At 45.7% G+C, this 23471-nt stretch overlaps 1 protein-coding gene across 3 annotated transcripts in view; it reads right to left on the bottom strand.

Annotated features, from left to right (window-relative positions):
- The window catches only part of PIK3AP1 (phosphoinositide-3-kinase adaptor protein 1), a 114553-nt gene that overhangs the window by 15348 nt on the left and 75734 nt on the right, over positions 1–23471 (bottom strand). For all 3 annotated transcript variants that reach the window (XM_037805400.1, XM_037805401.1, XM_037805402.1), the window contains 5 exons: positions 18682–18879; positions 14701–14766; positions 12684–12889; positions 9530–9602; positions 3533–3688 (listed from right to left, as the gene is read on the bottom strand). In XM_037805400.1, coding sequence (XP_037661328.1) covers positions 3533–3688; positions 9530–9602; positions 12684–12889; positions 14701–14766; positions 18682–18879 — 699 coding nt within the window. The remainder of the gene's footprint in view (positions 1–3532; positions 3689–9529; positions 9603–12683; positions 12890–14700; positions 14767–18681; positions 18880–23471) is intronic.

Here is a 23471-nt window from a genome sequence, read left to right as displayed (position 1 = left end):
ACTTCTCTTGTAATGTTGTTTCCTTACAGTACTCTCAGATGGACTGATGTTTTTATGATATAATTACTTTAGCTGCAATAACAATACTTGGCATTGCTAATATATCCAGGCAGAATAATGACACTATATATTTGGCCAGAATGTCCTTTTCTCCCCGCTCCTCCCGGTCCACCCTTATCCACAAGTCTGAAATCTCCTCAGTCTTCAGTGCTCAGGACAAACACTACTGAAACCTTCTGAGATTCTCCCAACTAGAAGTAACCCCTCCCACCCATGGGCCTCTGTCCCTCTGGGGCTAATCCCTTCCAATGAGCCATGCTTATTCCAAAGGTTATCTCTAGGAAAAAAATGTCACAGGCACTGGTTCCATGATTCCAGAAATTCATGCCCCTTAGCTTCCATTGCCCCTTCTGTTGGCACTCTTAAATCTTTAACTTCCAGTGTTTGGCTCTAAGCCTTGGCTTCCCTGGATCACCTGCCCTGGTCCTCTCCACTCTCCAGGCTGATGACTTGCTTGCCCACATCCCTTCTGGCTTCCTAGTTGGTAGGAGACTCTGGCCCTGGTCCCCATTCTTGCCAGGAAGAAGGAGGGCAGTGCCCACCCCTTGCCAGGCTTCTGTCTCCAGGGAAGAAAGATCAGACAGGAATCTAACTCACACCCTCCTCTATTAGGAGGACAGGAACCATTTCTTTTCATCCCTCTATTTCCAGCATAAAGTCTAGCTCAGTTTGTAAAAAGCTGTCCTCAAGTCCTCAATGTTTGGTGAATGGGATGAATGAGGGAAGCAATGACCAAATATGACCCTTAAAGAAACTTAGGCCATATACCCTACACATTCTTTCTGTAATGGGACTTTCATTCCCTTAAGAACAACCCTAACATTCTGGGGCATTAAAATTTAGTTGTAACTAGATTTAACCTGCAACTGTTTTTCTGTGGTTCCCAAGAGATGACACCCGCACCAAAATAAACATACTGCTTTTTTTTTTTTTTTTTTTTCAGTGTGACTCTCTGCTGGGGTTGTGGGGTTGGGGGGAGGGCAGGTGATGGATCCGAGATGAGTTATCCTCACCTTCCCTCCTTGCCTGGGAACATTTTCTATTTGGAAAGCAGTGTGTCCCCATGGTTAAGAGCACAGAAAGATATGGATGTGGATCCCAGACCCCCTTCTTACTTGCAAAGTGACCCAGGGCAAGTTGCCTAACCTCTCTAAGCTTCCATATCCTTATCTAGAAACTCACAGCATTGTTGTACTGAATGAATGAGATCATGTGGGTAAATGCCTGGCATGGAGCCAGCACACAGTAAATATTTGATTAACGGTAGCAGCTAATATCATCTTCATCATCATCATCATCATCATCAATTTCCAGATGGTAGACTATCCACTAGTGACCCCACAAACCTCTTCTCCCAGGATCCACTCCTCCATGCCTCCACCCCTCCTTACTCTGGGCCTAACCATGTGACTTGTTTTGGCCAATACGACATGAGCAAACATGACACAAGCCAAGGCTTATCCTCCTGGAATTTTCCCTTTTGTGATCCCACTGCTATGTAAGAAGTTCAGCTATTTAATGATAAGAAGCTATACAGAGAGAGGCCTGGAGTACAAGAAACCATCTCGAATGATGGAGGCCAGGCTAAGCTTACAGCTGAATGCACTTTCATGAGTGACACCAACTGATGCCACATGGAGCAGACTTGAGCCATCGCCACTGAGTTCTGCCCAAATTGCAGAATCAGGAGTAAATAAATGGTTATGTTTCAAGACACCAAGTTTTGGGATGGTTTGTTACATAGCAACAGAGAACTGAAACTGTATAACAGGACTGGATGCAGTCTATGGCCACAAAGTAGAGTGAAATCCATTGCCTCATCATTTAATAACATTTTCTAACTAGATGTGCTAGCCATTCCTGGGCAATAAGTCACCACACCAAGCAAGAAATACAGCTTATTCTTCCCTTCCTGTCCTCACCTCAAGGTATCCCAAAGTAAAACATACATATAAAATTTTTCCATTAATCTGAACCTGAAATGAGTACTTTGCACTTGTTACATTTCCAGCTGTGGTGTCCCCCTCCCTGGAATGCACTGCCCTAACCCTAGGAAGTCTATATCATTTCTTACTCACCCACTCCTACCCTGTCACACATGTCTGAGAGAAGGGTCACCTGCTCCTTGCTTCCTCTGCCACCTGTGATCCCTGGGAAAATATCTCCCATTTCTAGACTTGTTAGAATTCTCTAAATTGCCTTAGAGGGGCTTTAGATTATACATAATCACCCACATATACAAGAGGAGGTTTTCTCCTCGGTGCAGTCTAGATTTCTCATATGGCCTTATGACACTCTTTGCATCTGTATGGATAACTACAGCGGCAGGAACGCTGATCTGAAAGAGAAGAGAGCTGGCTTCTGCTCCACCTTTGCCATTCACTGGCTGTGTGACCTTAGGCAAAACTGTCTCCCTCTCTGGATTGCAAATACCTCATCTATAAATAGGGAAGGAGATTAGTACAGAAGCTCTTGACCAAGTCCATGGGGAGACAAAATCAGGGGTGTGTACCTGCATGCACACCAGCACATGTATTTTTCTGGGAAACAGATTCAGAGCACAGGTCAGATTCTCAAAGGGTTTTGTGATGCAGAAAAGATTAAGAATCCTTAGGACAGATGACCTTCCTGTTCCAACATTTATTTTGGGGTCCTGTGCCTGACATTTAAGGAGACAAGAGTCCCAAAATCCAGCTTCTCTCTTGCTCTTTTATTGCTTTCTTTTCTGTTTTCATGATGACACCAAAATGTATGAAATAAGGGAAACTCAATCCATTGGACTTGCAAAGCCAGTGTATCAGGAGTCAGCTAACACTGCCCCGGATCCTGTAACAAAGCCTGCGGTTCCTGTCTGCACATCAGCGCATATTGTGTGTTGCAATCAGATTCCTATTCAAGCTTTCAAGCCAAAAGGAAACGTTTCCTAATTAGCTCCTCCACTCGTCTGTGAAGTTGAGATTCTCAAATTTGAATCCATTGTTTTCTGATTCTGACTTTGAACTCGTCTCTTCCCCTTAGCACAGTTGGGGAGGCAACATGAAGAATGGTTAAGAGTCTTGGTTCTGGATCCAGACTGTCAGGTTCAAACTCCCCGCTCCACCACGTATCAGCCATGTAACCTAGTGCAAGGCACGTGCATGCTCTAAGCCCCAGTTTCTTCATCCTTAAATAGAGATGATAGTGCCTATCTCACAGAGTTATTGTGAGGATTAAATTAGATAATCTCTAGAAGAGGCTTAACATATAGTAAATGCTCAATAAATGCTAGCTGTTATAATTACTAGGTTCTGCTATTTATGAAAAGGATAGAGTAATACTTATCATGCAATCTGGCTTTGAGGGTAACTGCATAAAGGATCTCATTTCTTACACCTCTCACACACCAATCAGGCTCCAACTGAGAACTCTTGGACTCACAAGAGAGAATGTTTCCAAAGGCCCAAAGGCACCAGCTCGAGTTCAGCCTGCTTACTTGCTGTGCTGGAGGTACTGTCTGTTTTCCAGTCTCCTCGTTTTAGCTCCGTCCTTGGTGGGAAGACGCTTTTCCTGGGGCCGCTCTCATAGACTCCAAACTCCACTTTCCCAGGCAGGTGCTGTGAGTGCCGAATCGGGACTGTGATCTCCAAGTCTGTGATTAGAGGAAAGAGGGATAAGCTTGGCGGCACCAGGCTGCCCACTGCTTGCACTGCTCAGCCACGCCTTCTCCACCTGCCTCCCTCACCTGAACCTAGAGGCTGTGGGAGAGAAGGGGAGAAAGGGAAGCCCTGGACTCTCTTAGAGGGCAGGATCCCTGCCTGATTCATCTCTGAAATGCCACAGAATCCTGTGTGGCAATTCTGGGTGACAGGAAAGGGATGGAGGAATGTGGGAAAAGGGCTGAGACGTACATCAGGTAGTGGAAAGAAAGGTTTGGGCCCTGTCTCTGCCAATTTCCAACTTCAAAAGTCCATCAACTTCTCTGAATCACTTCCCTTGTCTGAGGAGTGGGATTGTATCTGTCATGATTATAATAACTGGTTATCCCACGCATCAGGCACAGTTCTAAGTGCATCCAAATTTTCAGCTCATTGAATCCTCACAAAACCCATGAAGTAAACACTATTATCATCATTCCCAGCAGCAACTGAGGAACAGAGAAGAGAAGTAACATGCCCATGGCACACAACTGGTGAGTGGCGGGAGCTGGGATTTGAAGCCAGGCTCCAGAGTCCAAGCACTCAACCACTAGTCCAAACTGTCTCTGGGATCCCTCAATGAATTATGGGTGGTGGGTGGGCGGTCCACAACTGACATCAAGGACCCAAAAGAGTTCATGAGAAGATCCACCAGGCACGTGACAGACACTGTGATTTGCAAAACCCACCAGTGGCCCCACCAATTCAGAAAAATAGACTCCCTTACCCAGCAAAGTATTGAACTGATCTCCTGACTTGCTTAGTCCTGCCCAGGGTTTTATTTTTAGTCCCCACAGGGTTTTGTGAGAGCACAAAACAACTCCTTATTCTGAGCAGAGTAAGATACCAGGATGCCGACACCAACTTTCTCCTCAGAAAGAATGGAAGTTAGGTGAGCTCCTGACACAGGCCTCTGCTCACAGCTGGGGAATTTCAAGCTCAGGGTAGGGCCTCTCAGGAGAGGGCGGGCTCTGAGCTCCGTGTACTTTAGGGGCTGTGACGCTTATCTCCCCATACCACTTCCTCCCCTGCTTCTACCCTTCAGTGAAAAAGGTGTGGCAGGAAGTTCAGGGAGTCCAGGGGGCAGAGGTGGCACTGTTGGCCCACATCAGAACTCTGCCAAGACAGGTAAATGCATAAACTAGAAGAGTTTGTAAGAGCAGGAGCAAGACAGACAAGACAAAATCGTATGGCAAACATCCTGCACAGAGAATTTTAAAAGGGTGAATTGTTAGCTCGTGTAGGCACAAGCGTTCCTGATTCTAGAGACTCCCATTCCACGTTTAGTGTGTGATCCAAGTATTAAACTCACTCTCCTGGTCTTTGTGTAACATAGATTTTTATTTTTCCTGTGCTTGGGCTCCCTGGCTCACAACTGTACAGGAGAAGCACCCACCCAAGCTTGGAGCTACCTGGGCAGAGAGCAGCCTGATGCAGCCTCACAGGGGTGTGAGACCACGGTGGCTAAGGCCAAAACAAGTGTTGTATTTTCCTTTTTCCTCTCAGCTTAGACCTAGCTTTATTCCAATAACCTCTTTAAGGAAGGTTCCTGTCTGCTTCATTAACTTCGATGTGGCAGTTTTCTACCCTCAACCAGTTCTATGAGGAAGGAAAGTAAAATACAAAGGGGGAAAAAAAATGAGGGTCAAAAGTTCAAAAAATCAAGTAGAACCAGTTTAAATGTCTACAAAAATCCCAATATCCTTTTAAGTAAAGGTCCAATGCCAAGAATAATAATTTTCATTATTATTTGTATAGTGACTTTCCCAAAGTGTGCTGTCATATTTTGTTTGAGTTTCATTACTTCTCCATCAAGCAGGCAAGCCAGGTGTAACCACAAATGAAGAAACTGGGGCACGGAATGGTTAAAGGAATTGCCCTGGATTATAAATTGATTTGGTGACCGTGAGGATGAGAGCCAGGTTTCCGGGAAGCCAGACTGTTCCTTGCTGTCCTACCTCCGGACTGCTCACTGACATGCCCAAAACACAAATATTGATTGTCTTCTCTGTGGGGCCAAGGCATTCAAGAGGATAAGTGTGCCCCCGGGTCACAGGTCGCGCCAGCCCTCCTCTGATTACCAGGGCCATTCCAGCATTCCAGTGAGAGCAAATCAACTCCCCAGGGCTGAAGGAGGCCTGACAAATTATCAGTCTTTAATTATCCTTGGGATGCTAACCCAGATTAAAGAAAAAGAACTATTTTTTTTTTCTTTTCTAAGGCTAATGTAGTTTCCAAATGAACAGAGTCATCCTTGAATTTGGAGTAGGTTATATTCCTGCAAAAGGTCCTTTAAGCAGAAATGCCATTGGTCAGCTTTAACATTCTTACAGATCAGTGTTACTGAGTGTCAATGGTTTTCAACTGTTTTTCGTTCATTTGTTTTTGGGAAGCAGAATTCTTTCCTCTAGTGGAAACAGAAGGTCAGTGTGGAAAACAGATTTTTAAAAGCCATGATGTGGGATTGAGGACATCTTCTTGACCAAAAGGGGGATGCAAAATGAAACGAAATAAAGCTTCAGTGGCTGAGAGATTTCAAATGGAGTCGAGAGGTCACCCTGGTGGACATTCTTACACGCCAAATAGATAACAATTTTCAGGTTTTAATATATTGGAATAGCTAGAAGTAAATACCTGAAACTACCAAACTCCAACCCGGTAGCCTTGACTCTTGAAGATGACTGTATAACAATGTAGCTTACAAGGGGTGACAGCGTGATTGTGAAAACTCTGGATCGCACTCCCTTTATCCACAGGGTAAATGTGGATGGACGAGTAGAAAAATGGGGACAAAACCTAAATGAAAAATAGGGTGGGATGGGGAGGGTGATTTGGGTGTTTTTTTTTTTATATTTACTTTTTATTCTGATTCTGATTCTTTCTGGTATAAGGAAAATGTTCAAAAATAGATTGGGGTATGAATGCATAACTGTAAGATGGTACTGTGAATAGTTGATTGTACACCATGGATGATTGTATAGTATGTGAATATATCTCAATAAAACTGAGTTTAAAAAAAAAAAAAGGAGCCACGATGGCTGAAGCAGAGCTAAGTGACCTCAAATGCTGACTACTGGGGTGATCCAACCCAAATCCACTGCCTCCCCAACACACCTCCACATGCACCACCCGACCCCCTCCTTCCCCCTACCCCAAACACCCATATGGCAGCCCTGAAGCATCTCCAGGAACTTGGTGTGAACCCGCACCCTGAATAGGTCATTATAAGTCATGACGCAACTAAATACATAGTTGAGTTTTATGGAGTTAACTGATACGTCATATTTACTTAGCCATAAATGATGAACCTCCCTTGTCCCCAACCTCACTACTGCAGTGCAGGGCTCCAACTTTCACTTGCCCGAGGCTTTCTCTGATAGCAAATCATGAACATCCACCCCCCAGAGGCCTCAGTCGATGCCTGAAGGGAGCTGGTGTATAAAGGCCCCAACTCTCTTGCGATAACTCTGGGGTTCCCCACTGACTCCCAGCGGCTCCAGCAAGTGACGCTCCGCGGTCTGCACTGGTGACTGCATTGTGTTGGCCACCTTCCCTTCCCCACCTCTCTTCCCTACCCCCACAGTATCCTCTGCCTCCACCTCCCATATAAGCTGCTTGTTCTCCAGGCTTGGTCAGAGGGTCTGCTTCTTAGGGAGGGGAGGGGGCTGAAGCGCAGATTCAACCATTTTCCTTTGGAAAAACTTAAGACATTGACCAGTCTAATATAGATTACAGCCACAGGGGAGTAGAAATCACTTACTCAGAGCCTGATTAACCTTGGGTGAACTTTGTATTATGCGTCAAAACTGGGATTCTGGAACCAGGCCCTGAACGCCTAAGTGCCAGGCACTGTGCTAGGTCCAGTTTATTCTCTGACTCACTCCATCCTCACAGCTACCCCAGTGGAGTTAGTGCTTTTATTTCTGCTATTCTGCAGATGAGGATTGAGGCTCAGGGAGGTTAAGTATCTTGCCCACAGTTCCCAGATAGTTAGAGGTGAGAGTGAGCTGGAACACTGATCCCAACCTTGCTGGCTCCAGAGCCCAGGCCCCACCCCACACTTCACTCCACATGAGTCTGTCTCACTTCAGTGTCACCAAGGGCACCAGGTGGAGCCCACAGGTGGGAGCGTGGGAAATGCTGTGATGATACCTGGTATCTTGAGGCTGCCGATATTTAAAAGCTCAAAATGTTTCCTTTAATCAAAGATTCTATCAGTACTCAGTCCTTCAACCACCTAGAGCCCTATTGTCTGACCCTAGTTAACTGTGCAGATCTTGAACCAGATTTTCTGCCTTCTCTCCTTCATCCTCTTCTCAACCAGAAGGGCAGACATGTGTGAGCTTAGGTAGCAGCTGCGTAAACTTAAAATCTAGACACCTAAGCAGGAGTCTTAGGATGGTCTCCTTGATCTCCCCTGAGGTCATGCAGGGCCCTGCAGGCTGCACTGAGGAGTTTGGATTTCATTCTGAGACAGGAGTCCCTGGAAGGGTTTGAACAAAGGAGTGGCATCATGAGATTTTTATTTTTACATCAGTCATTGGCCACAGTTTGGAGGATTGACTGTAGAGGGGCAAGGGGAGACGTGGAGAGACAATTGAAGAGGCTACTGCATTAGTCCAGGCAAGAGACAAGGGTGGCTCGGCTGTGGCTGTGTCATGAGAAATGATCAGACTTAGGATGCATTTTGGAGGTCAAAGCTCTGGGATTTGCTGATGGTTTAAATGAAGGAATGAGTTAACAGCAATCAAAGGCAGTAAAAGAGAAGTGCCAGATGAATGGAAGGGATAATAGCTTCTGTAGATGATTAAAAGAGGAAGGAATATAAGCCTGGAGTGGTCCAGGAAGGCTACACAGAGAAGGAGCTGCCAAGGCTGAGTCTGGCAGCCTGGTAGTTCCCATAAAGCTGAGAAGAAGGGGCATGAGCAAGTGCTCTGCAGCATGAAAGTGTCCTATTTGGGGACCAGAGTGTTAACAGCCTGATCAGGTTCAAGGGAAGTTGGGCTGTTGAGGGAGTGAGAGACAGACCATGGAAGTTACACACAGGCAGGGTTAGATTTCAACTTAATTCTTTATGTAATAGGGATCCATTCAAGAGCTGAGTGCCTCTGAAAGCCTTTTCTTGCCAGCTCCTCTTGCCACAAGGACGGCTGGGCTAAATCATAGAGTTCCACCACGCCAGAAATTCTCAGTGGGAAGATGCAGTCTGGGCAACTGCCAACCCCTTATGCTCAGAGGAGATGGCACCTGAAGGATGGTGGGTCAAAGGGAGCAGAGGGGCCCAGTCTGCCATGTACACAACTGGAATTCATGCTGTTACTTTTGTACTCCTCGTACACATGGTGGGATCCCTGCTACACAGGGTCCTGGGCTTCTGAAGCAATGTATGATGCCATTCCACACTTAAGTCAGATGCATACACTATGTGAATGGGCTTTTCTCTGCTCAAAGACAAATGTCTCCCTAAATGCTAAGTAGAGAGTCAGGTACCTGGGGAGAAAGCATTATCATCCTCTCTGAGTTGGAGGATTAAGTGATGCAGAGTTCATTCATTCATTTACTGGGAAAGTCTTATGTGCTGGGTACTGGATATACAGAATAAACAAGACAAAATCACTCCCCGAAAGGACCTCAGAGTCTGGAGAGGGACACAGATCTGTAAACAGGGTGACAGGTGCTAGGCAAGAGATCTGCCCTCACACACCACAGCAAAAAGAAGAGTCAAGGGCAACAGATCACAGCAAAGTTCCCCTCAGTGCAGCACCCCCAGCCTTCTCCTTGCTGAAGCCTCATACCTGTCCGCTTTCCTGATTTTTGCTTCTCTCTCTGTCTTCGAGTGATGCTGTCTCTAAGCCGTTTAAGATTTTCCTGGGGAAAAAAAAATGGTTTATTTTTAAAAGTATACAACAGAATTATACCTTCCAGGCATTAGTTTCTTTCTGATGTGATGCTGTTTGCAAGGTATATCACATTGCAATAACATTTTCAACATGCAAATGAGGATCAGTGCATTTTCAGTTGGACCCCAAAGAAATCCAAGTACCCCTAGAATTTGTGCTTGAAGAGAAGATATCTTTTCCAAAATAAAGTGCCTCCCACCCCTCTGGTTCCCAGCTCCATCTGCAGCCTTATTATCCACTGCCTTCCGCCAGGTAAGCCAGTTTCTTACCTGCTCACAAACACTCCACACATATTCCTGCCTCTGAGATAGTGCTCTCACTTCACTTGCCTGACATCTCCATTCCTGATTCCTCTCCATCAGTTTGTTCCAGGCCCGGGTCGAGGCTCACCTTCTCCCCAAAGCCTCCACAGACTGCTCCAGGCCTTAGTGACTGCCCATGCCAAACACTGGCACTTACCTTGCCACATCATGTGAGTGTGTAAGCTCTCCAAGGGCAAGAGTGCGGGTCTTGAACCTTTCTGTAATCCTGCTGTTTAGCCCATTGTTGTCACTCAATGAACGCTGAGTAGGTATATGAGGGTCAAGATTTGTTGCTATTTTAGTCAACAAACAACAACCACCACAAAGTTAAGTGTCTGAGTGTTCTAGGGAAAATGCCCCAGGGAATAATGTCCAGACAATCTGGCTGGGGCAAAAGGCTCACGTGAGGGAGTCACGGGAGCCTAGACAGGAAAGGTTTTTTGGTTTGCAACTGCCAAGCTGAGGAGACTGAACTTGGTCCAGGAAGCAGAAAGGAAACACTAGATGCTTTGAGCTGATCATAGGTTTAAGGCTAAGGCAAGCTGGAAGGGGATGGAGCTGGGGGCAAGAAGGCCCACCTGGAGACTACTCACTAGGACAGATGTAGGTGAGAGAGTGGACACTGCAATGGGTCTGGAGGAACAGAAAGAAAGCAGCAGATGCAAGAGGATGGATGCCACAGAGCAAGACCAGGCAAGACAAGTAGTGGACTGGATATGGTGGGAGGTGGGGGAAGAGCAGAAGAGTTTCTGAAGTCAGAACCTCAGCCTCTGGAGATAACAGTGCAGTGGAGAGAAACAGAACTGGAAAGGAAAGCAGCCTTGAGGGATAGTTGTTGGACATGCTGCAGAGTCTAGGGTGCCTCAGGGGCTGTAATGCTGGGACTAGAGGCACCAACAAAGAGGCACCTGCATAGAGAAGTTGCTGAAGGGAAACTGAGCAGTGCCCACTCGTGGGAGGGGAAAGCAGAGGAGACAGAGGAGTGGACAGAGAGGCAGAGGAAAAGGAAGATGGGGCAACCCAGGAACCGGTCCCCACGCCCACCTGCCCATGGATAGGGGATGCTCAGAAAGAGCCAGGAGGCTGTCAGGGCACAGAACAAGCCAGTGCCAAGGGCTCTGGATACAGACATAGAAAGACAGCTGTCAACCTACAGTTAGCCTGTATTCTGTATTTACCATGTGCCAGGTATGCTAAGCACGTTGCATGGTTGACATCATCTAGTCCTCTCTCTTCACATTCCAGAAATGACAAAATGGAGGCACAGAGGGGCCAAGGTCATCCAGCCAGCAAGTGGTAGAACCAGGATGTCCCTCAACCAGCCTGGCCCCAGGGCCCTTAGCTGCTCTCACTACCGTGCCACATGACTTAGCAAGGAGGAAACATCATTTCTTGGCCAGGGACAGCCTTTTCCTGGCGAGATGGTAGCATCCCCTAGTCTCCTAGGTAAGGAGGACCGGGGACTCTTGCATTCAGTGCACAGAATGCCTTCCCACCCTCAGACCCCAAGAGGCAGTGGGCAGGCTGGCAGAGAGGGCAACCCCTATTTTAAGGAGCACTAAGAAGGCAGAAGGTACAGGAAGGGAGCACAGGAAGGGATGGTTTGAATCCTGACTCTGCCTCTTCACCTCTCTGAGCCTGTTTTCTGTAAAATGGGAGTAATACTACTTATTTCCATGCATGCTGTGAGGAGCAAAAGAGATTAAATCTATTCAACACTTAGTACAGTGCCCAACACACTGCTGTCAGAGCTCAACAAATATTGCTTGATGACCCACTTCCCCCCTCCTCACCACCTATTCCACTCTAAGAAGACATGGCTCCCATCTGAGCACTGGAAGAGTGCTCCCCCCAGCTCCTGCCCCCAACAGCTGGTTTGTCAGATCCGGTGAGAACAGAGGCTGGAATACACCCCCCTGGGAAGCACCGCTGATGGGGGGATGCGGGGGAAGGCGGTAACCGTTAACAGTCCTGACTCCACACTCACCAGTTAAGTCACCTTGGACAGGTCCTTTAACTCTGGGCTCAATTTCCTTATTTTCCATAGGAAGTAGTTGGACTAGGGATGAGCTTTCTAAGTCTCTTTTGAATTCTTTTGGTTATTTTAAGTTACACATCAAGAATATGAATATATTCTCAAAAAAATAAATAAACTTCAAACCATACGGATAAGCAAGAGCCTCCTCTGACCACCCCAGTCCTCCAGTCCTGTCTCCTTCTCCCTGATGGGTGTGGGATGGCCCTTTCCAGAGCTTTGCCTTTGCATTTACATACATGCATATGGAAATACAGAGTCTGTGCATATGTGAGAGTAGTTTTACATCTGCCTTGTTTGTTCACTTAACCATATTTCTTGAAAGTTTTCCAAGTTCTTCTTGAGTTCTAAAGTGGATAGTTCTTTTGGAGATCTGGCATTCAGGAGGAGAGAGAGGGACTCTGAAAACTGGAAAGCATAGGGCAGGACACTGTGGGAAACAGCAGCAAAATTAGGATTTACAGTTGAGTCTTTGTTCCTGATCTCTAGCCTCATGACAACCAGAAAAGCTGGGAGTTGTGTGGTTACAAACTACAGGTGACAGAGTCACAGACACACACACACACACACACACACACACACACACACACACAGGCACTGACTCAGGACGATGTGCACACAAATATTTATGGGAACAGCCCAGTTGTCAGGGGCTTACTTAGAGTCTAGTGGAGAAATAGACGTGAAACAAATACCATATGGAGTTAGTTACCTGCTGGAAGCGAAACGACTCGGATCGCTTCTTCTGGTTGAGCTGCCACTCCTTGAAGTGGAGCACAGCCTCGTCCACGTTGACGATGCCCAGCTTCACCTGCTCCTGGAGCGTAATGAGCTGCCGCTGACCTGGCGTTTTCATCCCGGCGAAAGGGTCATATATGCTCGACTGGGGTCTGTCCCTCCATGGCCTGACGGGTGGCTCTGGAAAAGATGGTAAAACTCAGCTGTTCAACTCCCCCACTGGCAAAGAGCCTACAGGAGGAGGGGGCTAATGAGGCTGGTCATTGGTTCAGGAGGACACATCTCAAAAGAACGATTAAATATGGAACCAAGGGGGTGGGGAATGACATGGAAACAGGGGAGATGGAAGGAGCTAATCACTTCAAAACTTATTTAGGGATGTATGAAGTCTTCTCGATGAGTCAATAGAAACCCCAAGCCTTAACTGTTGAGAAACTTTTAGACCAGAATTTCTCAGCCTCAGTGCTATTGACATTTTGGGCCAAGTAATTCATTGTTGTGGGGGCTGCTCCATGTATAGTCAGATGTTTAGCAGCATCCCTGGCTGTCTCTACCCAGTACATACCATTAGCAAACTTCCACCCAGTTGTGACAACCCAAAATTTCCCCAGATATTGCCAAATATCTCCTGGAGGATAAAATCACCCCTAGTTGAGAACCATTGTTTTAGACTAAAATCCTCTCCCAGAAAAGAATGTACAGAGTGTAGTAGCCTAGCCAAGAGGCTTCTTCCAGCACCACTCCCAGCCTCACCTGTCCTCACTACCTCTGGGCAACATGGGGCAGGAAGACTGCAGACTGACAGGCATGAAATGTCAGAGGAGGTGGAATACCAATGGATCCATGACCCAGGTCCAACATCCCCTGGCGTAAATTAGGTGCTGGGCCCCACCTGGCTCTCCTTGGGTTTTCCAGTGACCACCCCTCCTCCACATTACAAATTCATGGTTCTCGTCTTTGGAGAGTCCAGGGAAAATATGAAGCCAATCCCCCCTCTCTCCAGGCTGTGCCTCTGCTTCACTAAGTTTCACAGGGAATGAATTACTTGTGGGGGCCATTGGAGCATGTGAGGACAACTTGACATTTTACTGCTCATTCGTGCTTGGCTATCCTTGATTCTAAATTTCTCCAGCAGGACTCCATTTAGTCATTGTGATTCAGGGAGATAGCGACAAGGAAAAAGAGAGATGGATTCACCAGTGGGCCCTGAAAAAGCCCCAAAGACGGTGATCTATCATTCTGCCCAAGTATTCACTCATCCGCCTACACACTCACATACCTTCTCCCAGGTTTGTCCTTTTCAAGGCAGTCCCTGATGGTGTTGGGAGAAGAGGTGGGGGAAGAAAACAAAATGCACAAGCCAATCAGTGCCCATCTCCCACTACCAAAGTCCTTGGGAATGCCTTCAAAGGCATAGGTGATGTCAGGGTTGCTTTTTCAAAAGAATCATCGATGGGATAACATTGAATGCCTCTGTTTAGCACAAGAAAATTAATGTTTAAAAAAAAAACTTATCTTCTCAAACTTCCTTAAAAAGCCTTTAGGAAAAAAAAAAATGGGATGTCCAAATTGTTTCCCAATGGCAAACAAAATGTCTCTTACAGAAAGCTGAATGAAAGTATGGTTTTGTTAGAGATAGGGTAAGTAAATAGCACAGAGGGTTGTATCATTAGGTAAAGACTGGGTGCTGGGCCACCCATGTTCATCCTGTTGGCATCAATCCCAATGTTTAGATTGTACTTTGTGTGCTGTGTGGACGCTTTCTGTGTGTTTCCTTTGCATGATCAATTTGTACAGTAATAGGTTATTCCAAATCTCTTCCTCACTCACTTAACCATCTTTACAGTTGCTCAGACAACTGCACCCTAAGGTACCTCCTGGACCTCTCTTATTTTTCATGCAAAGGAATTGTTGTTATACTTGGAAATCACTGAAACATGAAAGCTTCTGTCACCTAGAAGCTAGGGGTAGCATCTTAGCATCCACCTTACCTTTCCTGATGCTCTCCGAAGAAACATAGAAATTCCCAGGCCGCTCTTGACTTTTTTCTGCAAAAACTATGAGATAAAGGATAATGTAAGAGCCAAGGAAGACCTCTTTCTAAAGGACTTTATATATTTTGTGCATCTAAAAGGAAAACATTATCATCCTACAAGATAAATAAACCTTGAAAACCTTATGCTAAGTGAAATAAGCCAGGCTCAAAGGGACAAATATTACATGATTCCAAATATTATATGAAATATTGAGAATAAGCAAATTCATAGAGAAAGAAAGTAGATTAGAGGTCACCAGGGGTTGAGGTGGGGGGATGGGGAGTTATTACTTAATGGGTAAAGCGTTTTGTTTGCGGTGACAAAAAAGTTTTAGCAATAGAAGGTGGTAAAGGAAGCTATTTACCACAATACAAAAAAATCATCTAAATCTTGTGCAAGTATTAATAATAATGAATCCATGCTGTGTGCAGTTCTGTAAATCAAAACCCTAGAAAGAGGCAACTAATAAGCAGGAGCAAGGGTTCTCAAATGAGATATGAAACAGATGAGCTCACAAAAAAAAGACAAAGCCAGCCAGAAGACATGATCAGCATTTACATTAAAGAAAGGGGAATGTTAACAAGCACATGTTCCTGGAATTCCTAAACACCTCGACCTAGCCAGGGAACACTGTAAAGTTTGAGAATAAAAGGAAATGCCACTTAATATGTCAACAAGTGCCAGAAGATATAATTCTGAGCAATGGAACAGGCAAAATGTGTGCAGCTCCCCATAGGGACTTAGATGAAGACAGACTCATAAAGGCTACTAGGGATCACTGGGAAGTGACAAATGTGCCCTCAGCGGTTGGATGGCACGGTAGTCAAGACCCCCTGGGCTCTAAAAGAGACTCCCAGGGTTCAAAGCTTGGCTCTGCCTCTCCTGAGTCAGACAACCTTGACAAGAGGCTTGGCCTCTCCCTTCCTCAGTTTCCTTACCTGTAGAATGAGGACAATAACAGTACCCTCCTCATGAGTTGTTGTGAGGACTAAATGAGTCAATACACAGAAAATCCTTAGAGCAGTGTCTGGCATATGTAAGTGCTCAATGTTAACTTGAATTATGTTTATTCATATCTAAAAATTGAGATTGATGCTAATAGGATAGCAACACTCTGACATGCCAGGTAACACAAATGACATCTATACAGTACAGTTTTTAAAGTACTTTCCCATCCTCATAATAAGACTGTGGCGGATATTATTACATATTCTCATATGTGTATTAATAATATACATGCATTATCATGATGTCCATTTTATAGATGAGGAAACTAAAGCTAAAGAGGGGGAAATGACTGACTCAATGTTCCAAGCTATGCAATTGGAACACGTGAGAGCTGAGAGATGAACCCGGGTGTTCTGGCCTCCAAGCCATTGCCTCTTTTGTCATCCTCTGCCTTGCTCCTTTGCTTTCCCACAGTTTCCTAGCAAGTCTATCAGGGGTCTTCAGGAATCACCTGTGCCCTTGTCCCAACTGCCTCCCAGAAATGAGCCTTGCCATCATCACTCCCCATCTCTGCTGTTCAGGAATTATCAATATGTATTTGCATACTTCTTAATTTGACTTCTCTCAGGAGCAGACCCTGAGACAAGGATTCAAGTGCAAGTACAGGCATACCTCAGAGATACTGCAGGTTTGGTTCCAGACCACTGCAATAAAGCGAATATTGAAATAAAGCGATTCACAAGAATTTTTTTATTTCCCAGTGCATATAAAAGCCATGTTACACCATACTGTAGTCTATTAAGTGTGCAACAGCATTATGTCTAAAAAAGAAATGAACATATCTTAATTAAAATGTGACCCAGAGACACAATGTGAGCACGTGCTGATGGAAAAATGGTGTCCATAGACTTGCTCGATGCAGGGTGGCCATAAACCTTCAATTTATAAAATATGCAATATCTGTGAAGCACAACAAAGCAAAGCACAGTAAAATGAGGTATGCCTGTAGTTTATTTGGGAGGTGATAGAGGTGAGACAGGGAAGGGGCTAAAGTAATAAATGGTGGATTATCAAGTCAGTTACCACTGTCAGAAAGCTGAGGATCTCTGGGAAACAATGTAGAACAATGCACCTAAGAGTTCTCCCACCAGAGGGGCTGGGATACACATCCGCCAACTCCTGCCAGTCATTGGGTGAGGGCAAAGCCCACGCCTGCTGATTCCCCAGCACTTTCAGCCTGTTCTGCAAGAGGGCAGTGGAGGTCCCAGCTGTCAGAAGAAGCCTGTGGGCTTTGAGCACAGGTGCTGACAACTGAGGTCCAGCCAGTGGGCACAGAAATGCAAAGTGCTACAGTGAGGTGGGTGGGGCACCCACACTTCCTGCTACACCTGCCAAGGGAGACCTTTCCCCAGGAGATGGCAAACCATGAGCACCAACCACACTTGGCAAAACCTAATATCCCACGACTATTTCCACCCAATTTAGGGTTGCCAGATCTAGCAAAAACAAAACCAAGAAAGTGCACTATTTGGGACATAGTTATATTAAAAATTTACTTGTTCTTTATCTGACATTCAAAGTTAACTGGGCATCCTGTATTTTATCTGGAAACTCTAGCTCAACTAGCTAGGGCTCTGGTTGAGGGCTACCTTCCCCAATTTACAATCACTTTTTGCCACATTTTCTACAACATCTTCTTATACTACTAAAGATGGAATGCAGGTCAGGGAGCATGGATATAGCAATCCTAGAGTCTTACAGTAGTTGTGACATATTAACACAATCAAGTCCTGAAAGAGTGAAACTGACAATGCTGTTGGTTTCTAACTGATGTCCTATGGACAAGTATGAAAAGTCAAAACCCAATTCTCACCAATCTTTAATTAATATAGGTAGGTAGGTAGCCTAACCCAGTCACTAAAAGCCAGGATTGTGAAGTCAGACTCTTTAAAAAGAGTTCAAATTCTGGCCCTGCTACTTGTTGACAGAGTGACTTCTGTGAGCCTCCATTTCCCCATCTGTAAAATGGGGATAATAATGTCCTTACCTAATAGGATAAAGATTAAATGCCATGTTCCAGATAGAGCACTCTTGGTAGGTATGGTAGTTTGAAGCTGTATGCACCCCAGAAAAAGCCATGTTCTTTTAATCCATTCCTGTGAGTACTGACCTACTGTGGATAGGACCTTTTGATTAGTTTATTTCAATTGAGATGTGACCCACCCCATTCAAGGTGGATCTTAATTCCCTTACTGGAGTCCTTTATAAGAGAATAAGGGACATACAAAAAAAGCCCAGAGAGAAGCCCCAGAGAAGCTGAGAGACAAGGACACACACACAGAGGCTGAGAGAAGAAGCCACTGAAGCTAGAGGCTGAAAGCAACAAAACCCAGAAAAGAAAGACAAGCAGATGCTGGCCATGTGCCTTCCCATGTGACAGAGCTGTCCCAGATGCCGGTAGTGTTTCCTCAGAGAACTTATCGTCCTGTTGATGCCTTGATTTGGATATTTTCACAGCCTTAGAACTGTAAATTTGTAAGCTATTAAGTCCTCATTGTAAAAGCCAACCCATTTTTGGTATATTGCATTCGGCAGCTTTAGCAAACCAAAACCGTAGGTTTCAAAAAACGTTAGCTATTAACAATAAGAAGAAGGAAGGGGAGGAGGAGGAGGAGAAGAAAGTTATCAAGAGATAAAAATCTACCAGGGTTCTTGCCATTTGGGGTTGGGGGAAATCTTGTTTACCTCTGTCTCTGCAACTTCATATGAATGCCTCCAGCAAGGCCAGAACTGAACTGACCACCACCACTAACCTAGCTCCAGAATCTGCCCTGAGATTCTGGCATGACTGGAATCTCCCAGGGCTGGCTGGAGACCATTCAGGCAGGGACAGTCTCTGAGCAATGGGTCAGAGAGCTAAGAGGGCCAGGGAATTCCTGTTGAGAGGCTCTGAAGACCCTGCTGGACATCACTTCCAGCCACACTTGCCTTTAGAAATGTACGGTTCCTTGTCGGGCAGCTGATGAGCACCAGGAGGACTAGCCTCTGGTCTGGGCACTGGGACGGGGGGCCTGCTAGCCAGGTCCACAGGAAAGGTGACGTCTTCATCCACCGTGTGATAAACATCTTCATTCTCACCAAGATGGTGCTGCTTCCTCTCCAAACTGGCCATGCCCATATTGTCGCCTAGGAGATACAAAGAAAGGAGAATGAAAGCAGGTGTCAAAAGAACTGGGGGATTGTCAGAAGTCAGAGCAGAGAGTGACCATGCCTTATTTGTACAGTACTTCCCTTCAGCAAAGGGCCTTCCCCTACATCATCTCCTGTGTAATGTGTAATGTACTCAGAACCCCATGAGGCAACTGAAAAATTACTGATGTTACCTTTATTTGCCACCCATCTATGCAACAAAGGGAAGTGAGCATCAGGCTCTGGAATCTCTGAATCCCACCAGGTGGTGGGATCTGGTTATTCATCAATTAGAACTATGGATAAAGACAGCACAACCCCAAAAGCATTATGCATGGGACCACCCCCTGGTGCTGGCTGGCAGTTTCAGGGTGTCCCAGAGTCCTCACCACCACCAACTCCAGTGTCCTCTTCTTCCTCACCTAAATGATAAGAGCAACTAATTCCTGAGGACTTCTTCTGGCCTGTTCCGAGGAAAGTTTACCCATGAGAGTCAGTGCAATCCTTATTTTCATTTTGTAAATGAAGAAACAGGGGCCTTGAGAGTTATAAATACATTGCCCAAAGTCACTTGGAGGCAGACTGGCACCTAGACAAGCTGGCTCCAGTGCTTGTGCTTTAACCACCATGCTCTACTGCTTCTTTTGCAACCCTTGCCCCATTCTGCTCCCCACTGAGCAGAAAGATTTGCAACTCTGCAATAGAAGTTTGCCTTTCAACCCTTCCAGTTTTCCCTGCCTCCTTCCTGAAGACAGCCTGCAATGGTCTGTGGTGGGACCCAAGCACAGTGTACACCAGAAAAAACCTGGCTTCAAGAGTCCCAGCACATCTGGTTTTGAATACCACTCGCCCCTCAAACACATGAGCTGACTTCCCTCTGAGACCTATCTCACAGGATTATTGTGAGGGAAAAATAAGATAATAAATAACAAGCACCCAGTTCAGTGTCTGGCTCATAGGAGGTACTCAGCAGTAGGTGCTTTGTTCTCCTTTCCTGCTTCTCCCCAGCACCATTCAGTCAACAAAAATTTATTGAATGCCTGATAGAGATACAGGAATGAAAAAACTTGGGCTCTCTTTGGGAATTTGCTGGGAAATTTTGTTTTCCGTGCATCTTTTCCGAGCTTCTGGGAGTCTACCAGTGGCTTCCCAGTGCCGCAGTTTCAGAGGACTGGCCAGGCTGGTCCCAACTCATCAGACGGCTCTGGGCCCTGAGGCTCTGCCCTCAAGGAAGTTGCCATTTAGTGGAAGAGGCCCCATCTGTTCATCTTTGGATAGCCCATGTGAGGACATAAGCTCTGGGGAGGTCTGTCCGGTGTAAGCAAAATGAGGTGTCCCACACAGCTGCCAGCTGCCCCCAAGGGTAAACAGTGACACTCCTAATGCCTGTCCCTCACTCACTGCCTCCAGACACACTGGCTTCCCTTCAGTTTCTTTACCAAGTCAAATACTTTCCTGCCTCGGGGAATTCACATAATGCTGTTCCCTCTGGAGTTGTCTTCCCTTCACGCTTTGCCAGGCCAGCTCTCAGCTCCCCCAGGTCTCAGCTGAACTGTCACTTCCCAGGAGCAGCTCACTGACTATCCAGTCTAAATTAGGTCTGCCCTGTCATTTATCTTCACCCTGCCTGTTCCTTTCCTTCATGACCCTGTCACGACGTCAAATTACACGTGCATGAGTGTGTTGAGCTGTTTAATGCTTACCTCCCTGACTTGGCTGTGAAATTCGTGAGGGCAGGCCTGCCCGCCTGCAGTCCTAGAGCCAAACACAGTGCCTCTTACACAACAGGTGCTAGATAACAATTTTAGAATGAATAAACAAATTAAATCTGAGTAAAATGCACTCTCTGGGCCAAAGAGAAATACAGTAAGATTGAGCATCCCCAAGGGTCGCAGTACGGTGCCTGCCCTCCTTCCCAGCATCTTCCTGATCTAGGCAGACCCTTGGAGACTCTCAGTGCTTGCTGCCTTATCAGGAGATGAGGAAGCCTTTTCTCCTGCAGCAGGGGACATTTTTATGGCTTAGAAGCCAAGAGAGCCAGACACTGTGGAGCCTGGGCAGGTAGAGCAACTGCATCCCTTAGCAACATCTGTCTCCAAGGTGGGTGTGCTGCCGATGGCTTGACAGACGCCCTGGGTAAGAAGCACCCCTTTTACTGGAGGGCTGTGCATCAGGGAGTCCCATGCTTCTCCCTCATACCATCAGCAGCTACAGATAAGCAACCCTAATACTCCCTGGGCTCCTACTCGCCAAAAATAGAAATCCTCAGAAAGAATCTCCAGTTCCACCCCAGCTGCCAGTCCCCCAGGGGCTGGGAAATGCTAGGGAAGCAAAAAATGAAGATCATAGAAAATTTACCAGACATTGTTTAAGGTCACCTCAAAAGAACACAAATTCCATGCTAGTGTATTCCCTTCTTACCCCAACAGAATGAATTCTGTTTCTCAGATGCACCCGTCTTGATCTGATCACACCATTTAGAATAACTAATTCAACAACAAATATTTGTCAAGAGTCCTCTATGTGCCAGACACAGCGTTCTGGTTCACTGCTGAAGAAGAAATCATGGGGATGAGGCCCAGAAATCTGTGTTTTAACAAGCCCTCCAGGTGATTCTGATGCACACTAAAGTTTGAGAACTATTGTTAAAGGAAAAAGTGTGAAAAGCACTGTTCTAGAAGCTAATACATATTGAGCATCTACTGTGTGTATGATGGTGTGCGAAGGCTTTCTCCCAATGAGCTCTCTGAAAGAGGGTGCTATTTTTATCCCCAGCTTACAGAACGAGGAAACTGAGTCTTAAAGAGGTTATAACACACAACCCAAGGTTAAGCTAATTAGTGGCAAATACAGGATTGGAATTTGCCTCTATGAAATCCTTTTGATCCCCTAAGACAGTTAACCACTCTCCCCTGCAGTTTCCACAACCTTCGTACATTTTTCTTTACTCTACTTTTCATGTTGAATGAAAGCTCTCTTGTTTTATGTGTCTATCTCCCCTGCCAAGCAGGACCGAATCTTACTCATCTCTATATACCAGTGCCTGGCACAGACTAACAACCTGATAAAAGACAGCTGGAAAAACATCATGTTGCTCACTGATCAAATGATGAAACCAGCAATGACACAAGGCTTTATCTATTCTTTACTCATTTCTCTAACCTTTATGTTACATGGTGTTCCTTTAGGAAGAAGGTAGGAACAGGGTTTTACTTCCTTTGGAGAAGGTAGCTGGGCATCTCAGTGGTTAAAGCACAGAAGATGGAACCAGGCTGGTGGGTTTGAATCCTGATGCTACCTGCAGCATACTGGCTTTAGGACCTCTCCAGACCTCAGTTTACTCATCTGCAAAATGAAGATAACGATACCCACCTCACAGTGCTGCAATGAGGATTAAGTGGGTCTTATTCTAAAGCACTTAAAATGTGCTTGGTAAAATGCGCCTAAATATAGTGGGGCAAACAACAAAGCTGGCAAAGCAAATTCCATCTTTGGGGCTAAGCCAGTCCACTCTTGGTGCCTGGTGCTGTCCCACTGACCAACCAAGTGACTGACTGTTGGCTGCCCAGGACTTCCCTCACAGAGAAACACTTAATGCTTGAGAGAAGGGGTCAGAAAACTTTCCTTAAAGGGCCAGAAAGTAAATATTTTGGGCTTTGCAGACCATACTGTGTTTGTCGCAACAACTCAACTCTGCCCTTGTAGTGAGAAAGCAGCCACAGACAACAGTGGATGAAGGGCATGGCTGTGTTCCAATAAAACTTTATTTACAAAACAAGCAGCCAGCCAGGCTGTAGTTTGCCTACCACTGTTTTCGAGCTTTTCCTTCTCCTTCACTGTCAAAATTCCTTGTCACATCCTGATTCCCTTCCTCTTGGTACTCGGCTTTCATTACCTACTTGATCAACAGACCTCACCATAAATTCTAAATGATTGGAGAGGGTTAAGGAATTACCCATCCAATTTGACATCCTCCACCTTTGAAGCCTTTAATAAAAATAATAATCATCAACCTATATCAACTGCTTATTATATGCCCAGCCTGCTCATTTAATTGTCTAATGTACAATAACTCATTTAATTGTCACAGTAATGCGATTTTACAGCTAAGGAAACTGAGGTCCAGAGGAATTGGACCTCAACTTGCTCAAGGCTTTCCAGCTAACCAAAGGAGGAACTGAATATGGCCCAGGGTCCATGTTCTTAACCACTCTGCAATACTGTCTCAATTTAGTAATACTTGCATATATTCCCCTCCTTTGCCAGAAAGTGAACTGTTCTGATGGCACTGATCATATCTTATTTCTCTGTGTTCCCCAGCCCAACACACAAAACAGTGCTTTGTACAGAGCAGATGCTTGAGAAATTTTGGTCAAATAAAAATCAACATGCATTTTAATGAGGTCCTGTTGGAGTCAACTCCCAAGGAGTGGGTCCCGTGGTCAGGATTTCTGGCCAACCTGTAACAGGCTGACGGGGCGCCTGTGAGGGTGGGGTGCCGGCCATCACTTCACATACCATGTGTATCCCCTGAGTGGAACAACCCTCACATCGAAACCAGGCAATGTCTTGCATTTGTCTCTCTTTCC

This window comes from Choloepus didactylus, chromosome 15 (genome assembly GCF_015220235.1).
Source record: "Choloepus didactylus isolate mChoDid1 chromosome 15, mChoDid1.pri, whole genome shotgun sequence".
In the NCBI taxonomy this organism is placed as follows: Eukaryota; Metazoa; Chordata; class Mammalia; order Pilosa; family Megalonychidae; genus Choloepus; species Choloepus didactylus.
The sequence above is the reverse complement of the archived record's forward strand: the minus strand, read 5'-3'. Positions and strand labels throughout refer to the sequence as shown.